This window comes from Populus alba, chromosome 1 (genome assembly GCF_005239225.2).
Source record: "Populus alba chromosome 1, ASM523922v2, whole genome shotgun sequence".
NCBI classification, from domain to species: domain Eukaryota; kingdom Viridiplantae; phylum Streptophyta; class Magnoliopsida; order Malpighiales; family Salicaceae; genus Populus; species Populus alba.
In genome coordinates this window covers 44,414,792-44,422,295 of record NC_133284.1, presented here as the reverse complement: position 1 = coordinate 44,422,295, position 7,504 = coordinate 44,414,792, and the positions used below count along the sequence as shown (strand labels likewise).

The window sequence follows — 7,504 nt, the reverse complement described above, 5'->3', positions numbered from 1 at the left end:
TTATTTACTTTTTTTTTTATAGTAAATTTTGAAAGCTAAAAGATTGAAGAATTCATTTTCACCACTATCAATCATTGATTAGTCACCGTAAATCAATAATTAAATATAAAAAACTAAAGGTTATTTAGGATTAATTTTTCATTCACCTATAATTTATTTATTTAAAATAAATTTTCTTGATAAAAAACCTTTATAAATGTGTTAAACATTAAGTTAAAGGTAAAGGGTCGGATTTGAGTGTTGGAAACTCAATCAATTTGATACATCATGTAAAACAAAGTTCTTCTTTTATGTACATAAATCATGATTTTTACCTATTTTAAGATATATATTATGATTCATCAACTCTTCTTAAATAATATAAACATTCTCACAAAATTAAAAGCAGAATAAAAAGAAATAAGCATAGAGCAAGATGATAGTTTCAACCAATCCATCAAATACTTGCTAGAACTAATTCGATATTGTTTACATCCAATCTAATTAGAAATAGAGGCAAGCTTTAACGTGATTTTTTCTTGTGAAGTGTTTGGGTTAATTTACATGTATTTTAACTAATTTTCACAAGTTTAAAATTAACGATTAGATAAATTTCTAGTAATTTAATGTGATTTTATAAAAACAAAAGGTGGTAGAAAAGTCTGCCCCTATTTAATTTGAATTTAATTATAGCTTGTATGTTTTACTATGGGATTTTATTTTATAATGGATGAGTATTTATTACATTTATGATGTTTTGGCGTGTTTTTGTAAATAATAAATTCGAAGCATAGCCATATTTAAAGAGTATTTGTTTGTAAAATGCACCAATGTAATACATGTAATTTTATGAGTGGCGTCGCGTCGCATCGCATCGCATGTTTGTATATACTCGTATCAAAGTGCGACTCAATTTCCAAGTGAAGTGGGTGGAGTCATCATCTCTCCGATCAAGTAAAAACAAATTAAAAGGGAATTATGGGGTGAAGGATCTTGCGTGAAAGAAATAAGAATAGAGACGAGATAAAAAAGAAAAAAGAAAAAAGAAAAAAGAAACACCTACTGCTTAAGAGAGAGAGAGAGAGAGGGAGAAAAGGATTCTCTTATGCTGGTTAGAGAAAGAGGAGGAGGAAGAGGGCTAGAGTCCAGTCAGAGAGCGAGAGAAGGCAAGGCAGGCCATCAAGTGATGGAACCTGTCTCGTGAAGTAGCAGGTGAGTTGAATCCACAAAATATAAGAAAAGAAAAGGAAAGAGAAGCTTTCTCCTCTCCTCCTCTCTCTCCCTGCAAAAACCAAACAGGCAGCCCCCCCTCAAACTCTCCCATTCCTTTTATATATCACGAGATCCCCCCATCTCCTCCTTTTTTTCTTTCCTTTTCCTCTCATGTCTTTCCTTGTTTTCCAACACTAATCTCCATTCGCTCACATTTCTAACATCATCACAAACCCAGTTACATAGACAGACAACTCTATTTAAGAAAAAAAATAAAAAAGAACTACTCTTGTTTTTGGTTTTAGTTTAAAGAATTACTACATAAAAACATGCCGCAATCAGCGAAACCCTCCATTGGAGGAGATTTGGACCTCAGCTCACTGACTGATCAACTCCGTGACTCACTCTCTTCACTCGAAGCCAACAAGCCTGATTTTCGTGAACTCGATCTGGGCTCTCCCGTTTCACCTCTCCGAACTCGAGGCGGACTCACCACTAAAACCACCGCCACAACCACAACGACGACCACCACCTCCTCCAGCTCCAGCTCCTCCGGATCCGCATCCGGTGCCCAAAACCCACTTCACAAACCCACCAATAACAACCACTCAGGAGAGTTATCGAACTCGAGTGAAAGCAGCCCGACGACTAGCGCCAAGAAGGGTCAACCGGGTCATTCTAGATCCGACTCTTTAACTTACTCAGGTCAAACTGGCAGCCAGAGTGCTGTAAATTCTCCGGTAACTGTTAATGTGTTACCTACCGGTAACATTTGTCCGTCAGGTAGGATCTTGAAGACAGGCATGGGAATGGTGAATCGGAGTGCGAAACCGGATGTTTTAGGATCCGGGACTGCGAATTATGGTCACGGCAGCATAATGCGGGGCGGGGGGAGCGCGAAATGTGCCAGCTCTGATGTTGTTAATTCACCAAGCAGGAATGCTTGGAGTGTGCGTGGAGGGAGTGTGGATCCGGAGGAGGTGAAGAAGGCTGGAAATGAGATGTATAAAAAAGGGTGTTTTGGGGAGGCGTTGGGATTGTATGATAAGGCTATTGCTTTGGCACCAGGGAATGCTGCTTACAGGAGTAATAGGGCGGCTGCGTTGATGGGATTGGGAAGAGTTGTGGAGGCTGTGAAAGAGTGTGAGGAGGCTGTTCGGCTGGATCCTAATTATTGGAGAGCACATCAGAGGTTGGGGGCTTTGTTAATTAGGTGAGTTTGTTGATGGGGGCTTGATTTCATCTTTTCATGGGGTGTTTTCTGTGGTGGGGTTCTTGTCTTTTTGGAGGATTGTGTTAGTTTTAGCAGTGATTTGATCTGCATTGCTGCGATACTTATCTGTTTGTTATTAGATTTCTGAAATGAGGTTCAAAGTTTTGTTCTTTCTTGTTGATTTGGACAATTCGACTTAAGAGAGTTTGATGAACCATGACAACGACGACAACCTTAAGTCTAGATTGATTGGGTTCTAATAAGTCGTGTTGATGGAGTTTTAATCTTTATCCATTTAGTTTATGATTGCTGAGTTTGTGAGGAATTTGTGAGCATTTAGTTGGTGGATGTGATGTTTGTCTTCTTATGATCTGTATCAGTAGTTATGTTGTAATTTGTATTGATTAGGATTTGGTAGGTTGGTGAAAGTGTGGAGAAATTCAATTTTCTTAGATGCTTGGTGATTGCATTACAGCTTCTAAATGTTTTGAGAACTAAATGAGTTGTGGTGGATTGTAGTAAGTTATTCTAATTTCTAATGTGTTAATCCACATGGTGAGAATAGTTGATCGATTACCAAAGCTGATTCATTTGTTTGCATTTGCCTTCTGTGTTTGTTATGGCTGTTGACATTATTTTTGTGTTGTATTTTGCTCCTTGGATTTAAGATGCTTTATTTTGTCTTAACAAGCTATCGATCCTGCTGCATTTGCCGGTTCTAGTATGGGTGGTTGCACCTAAACATGCTATTTTCTAAGAGTGTTGCGTTAATGTGTTTTTTCTGTATTGATGACCTCGAAACTTAGCTGTGGTTGATTTGGCTTCTAGCTTGCTGCTTATCTAAACAATTTCCACCATTCAATCAAGCCTTGATTTTCTTACACTTCTAATTAATTAGTCTTGAAATGCTTAAACCATTTGAATCATCCTAGAGCCAATAATACTTACTTTGGAATTATTTCCTTGCATATTCTGCAGCTCTGTCTTGAACCATTTGTAATAAATTCGATCCATCTATTGTGGACTTGTACTTGGTTATTTTTTTGTTCATGTTTTTTACTGTGTTCTATAATTTTAACAGAGCTCTAATTTTCTATTTATTTCCCCAACAGTTTGCTGCAAATAGTTTGATTTATGATGTTGGGACAGCAAGCATTGAACTTGATTTCATTGCAGGTTAGGACAGGTTGAGAGTGCTAAGAAGCACCTCTGCTTCCCAGGGCAGCATCCGGATTCTGCCGAGTTGCATAAGTTGCAATTAGTAGAGAAACATCTTAACAAATGTTCAGATGCCCGGAAGGTTAATGATTGGAAAGGTGCATTAAGGGAAGCCGATTCTGCTATTGCTGCTGGAGCTGATTATTGCCCCCAGGTAAAATGGCTATCTGCACTCTTACTGTGTAAAATTGGCAAAATTGATATGGAGAGTAAATTAACAAATGTCTGAACTGGTTCAAATTGAATTTACAGCTCTTTATGTGTAGTACTGAAGCTCTTTTGAAGCTCCACCAACTTGAAGATGCTCAATATTGCTTATCAAAAGTTCCAAAACTAGAATCATATGCCAACTACTCGCAGACTAGATTTTTTGGGATGCTTTCTGAAGCTTACCCTTTCTTGGTTCGAGCGCAGATTGAGATGGCTCTAGGAAGGTGAGTTCATAATTTAAACCACTACAAGATATTAGGTAACATACAATTTTGGAGAGCTTGAGAATGGATGATGGATGCCTTGCAGGTTTGAGAATGGAGTTGCAGCTGCTGAGAAAGCTGGACAGATTGATCCACGAAATGTTGAAGTAGCAGTGCTGCTTAACAATGTGCGATTAGTAGCCAGGGCTCGTATCCGTGGCAATGATCTCTTCAAATCAGAAAGGTTCACTGAAGCCTGCTCAGCATATGGGGAAGGCCTTAGGCTTGATCCTTCAAACTCTGTTCTTTATTGCAACAGAGCAGCATGTTGGTTTAAGCGTGGACTGTGGGAGAGATCCATTGATGACTGCAATCAAGCTTTAAGTATCCAACCTAACTACACAAAAGCGCTTCTTAGAAGAGCTGCCTCAAACAGCAAGGTAAAATCTCCTCGAAAGACTTGGCTTTTATGTATAATTTGCTACTCAATGTGCTAGCCTACTGGCTCATATATTTTGCACACTCCAGATTGATGTGCTTTTGTAAACTGCAGTTAGAAAGATGGGCTGATGCTGTGAGGGATTATGAGGTTTTGAGGAGGGAACTTCCAGATGACAATGGAGTTGCTGAATCTCTATTTCATGCTCAAGTCGCATTGAAGAAATCTCGTGGAGAAGAAGTGTATAATATGAAGTTTGGTGGTGGAGTAGAGGAAGTCTTGGGCCTTGAACAGTTTAGAGCTGCAATATCATTACCAGGCAAGCCTTACCTCCTACATTCTGAAAATTCATTTTTTCTTTGCTTGCTTCTTTCTCTCCCATTTCTAGAGTTCCAAAATTCTAATGGAAATTGAATTTGTGTAATCCAGGTGTTTCAGTGGTTCATTTCAAATCCTCCTCTAATTTACACTGCAAGCAAATATCTCCATTTCTGGATACATTATGTGTTCGGTATCCATCTCTAAACTTTCTCAAGGTAAATTACTAGCTCAATAATCCCAGTTGTACGAAGCTTTGGGATAGTTCCTGACCTTAACTTGGTTTCAGAAATGAAATAAACAAGTGTTTTTCTTAATTTGCATACATCTGCTTGGTGTTTTTGTTAAAGGTGGATGTAGAGGAGAATCCAGCAACTGCAAATGCTGAGAATGTGAGGATTGTTCCAACATTCAAGATATACAAAAATGGTAACCGAGTGAAGGAGATTGTCTGCCCAAGTCATGATATGTTGGAACATTCGGTGAGGCATTACAGCTTTTAGAACTCATGATTGTACTTGTACCATTACTCTCCCAGTTCTTTACATTTACTTGCGACGCAAACCCCCTGTTAGATGGGACCTCCTCACTGCCCTTCCAGTCTTTCTCCCACCATATAAGGACTACCAGATACCTATGACATAAACCTTCCAGTCTCTTTCTCCCACCATACAAGGACTGCCATCTACCTATGACATAAATCAGAGCTACATAATAATCCTATTAGCGGCCAATGCCAGAAGGAACCCAGAGAGATAGCTTAGTTCACCTTTTGCTGTTTTAATTTATTCATTCATTCCTCATTGCTCTGCGGTTTCATGTTCTTCCTCCGGTCTCTTTCTCTTGTTATTCTTTCGCTTCATCTTCTTATCACTTTTTTGTTCTCTTGTAGACCAGCCTGTTCTTGTACCCCCATTTCCATTCAGATGAAAAGGAGGAAAAAAAAAAAGAGAGAATGAGAGAAATGTGTACAATTGATTAAGTTGTCTCCTTCATAGAGAGAGAGGGAGGGGGGCTGGCAGGCTGGTAGAGGAGGATCTTGTACATTTTATGTGATATATACAGAAACATTGGGAGGGGGATTGGATGCCTGGTGGGTACTTATTGGTTAGTGAAAGAAGGATGAATATGTTGTTTATTAATATTATTACTTTTTCCAGCCATTTTATCAATCAATAAAAATTTCTCCCATTTTTTTCCCTCCACCCTCAACATTTCATTTTCTCATGTCATATACATTTGCATCTGACGCTCGTTCAGGGAATCTGAGTGATTTAAACAGTGCATTTGCTTATTAATTAAGGGGTTATTTTCTTTTTCTCTCATGAAGGAGCGGATTTAGGTGGTTGAGTGTTGATAGAATTCACCGCTCCTCTTCCACCCTTTCCATCCATGAGAGGCTTTTGGCCTCTTCAAGACGATGGGGCGTGGTGTTATGGGGTTATGTCAAGTGTCCTGTGAAGGACTCTGTTTGAACCCTCTTTGAAAGAAACATCAAGAGCTTGAATAGCAGTAGTTTTTAACAATCTCTGCACTGATTCTTCCATTCCAAGCCAAATTATGTTTGTGTCTCTAGAGCTCTCAAAGTAAGTTCACTACTTTGTGTATCTTAGTTTAGTGGCACTATCTTTTGATGCTAGACAACATTATCACAAGACTTTTGATGTTGCCCTAAAATGGGGGCATGTAATGGCAGAGAGTCCCCTCCTAACAAGGGTTCTTAGCCATCCACATGTTGCGCAGTCAAGTTATTGCCATAACTATCCATGAACACATTCCTCACCACCTCCAACGCCCCTCCCCCCACCAACGAAACAGTCCAAAAAGTGCAAATGGGGTCGGTGCTAACTTATGGCGACGGCACGCACCGTCCTAGTTCGATGCTTGGACCTTTGTCAGCTTGTGGCCACGTGTATGTGTGTCCTTTGTCTTGTAGTATTTTTTTCCCTTCTTAATTGCCTAAAAGAAGAAGAAAATGAATGCTGTCGTTTCTGGAGTTGCGAGGTCATTAGCTACGTGCGTGAGTTGCGTGCTGATAGAGAAAGATGTGTTTCGAAATAATTGTTTTGTTTTTTTGGAAAATAAAGTAAATTAATATTTTTTTTATTTTTTTAAAATTTATTTTTATATTAGCATATTAAAATAATTAATTTTTTTTTTTTAAAAATTAAATTTTTAGCATGGCTGCAACGCACAGAATTGAGTTGGGGGTTATTTATTGGTGTGGGGTTAGTGGAACAAAACTCTTGATTAGGAGAGGACAAATCAGGAAAGTAGTGGTGTAGGAGTCATTATCCACCTTTAATTAGGACTCTAAATGGTCCTTATCTTCTTCCACGACTAATAATACGCTACCAAGATCCAGACGTACGTACAGGTTGTCAGATTCTTTGTTCAGATATTGTCATGTTACTTTTTATGAGTTTTTTTTCCTAGCATTCTAAAAGAAATATATAATAAAATAACATAAAATAAAAAAATATTTTAAAAATTAACAATTAAAAGAGTAACGGATGGTATAATGAATAATAATTCAACATGTATCATTTGCTGACTCTTAAACTATTATTTATAAAAAATAATAGTTTAAAATCTTAATTCAACATATATAATTTTAATTTAAATATAAAAATAAGTTAATTTTAAATTATATAATATAAATATAATATCAATCATTTAAACATAATTTTAAAATTTAAAATAATTCTAAAT

General features: G+C 37.7%; 1 protein-coding gene across 1 annotated transcript; it reads left to right on the top strand.

Annotated features, from left to right (window-relative positions):
• Positions 1-914: 914 nt before the first annotated feature.
• LOC118043400 (TPR repeat-containing thioredoxin TTL1) lies at positions 915-5,991 on the top strand. Its single transcript, XM_035051370.2, has 7 exons — positions 915-2,404; positions 3,581-3,776; positions 3,875-4,056; positions 4,142-4,475; positions 4,589-4,793; positions 4,904-5,010; positions 5,143-5,991. The coding sequence occupies exons 1-7, from the start codon at positions 1,521-1,523 to the stop codon at positions 5,293-5,295; spliced, it is 2,061 nt and encodes a 686-aa protein (XP_034907261.1). The 5' UTR covers positions 915-1,520; the 3' UTR covers positions 5,296-5,991.
• The last annotated feature ends 1,513 nt before the right edge of the window (positions 5,992-7,504 follow it).

Excerpts from the sequence above, each read along its gene's own strand:
- LOC118043400 (XM_035051370.2), top strand. The coding sequence starts at position 1,521 with ATGCCGCAATCAGCGAAACCCTCCATTGGAGGAGATTTGGACCTCAGC. Across the intron at positions 4,794-4,903 it reads AGCTGCAATATCATTACCAG|GTGTTTCAGTGGTTCATTTC; the intron begins GCAAGCCTTACC and ends TGTGTAATCCAG. Across the intron at positions 5,011-5,142 it reads CATCTCTAAACTTTCTCAAG|GTGGATGTAGAGGAGAATCC; the intron begins GTAAATTACTAG and ends TTTTTGTTAAAG.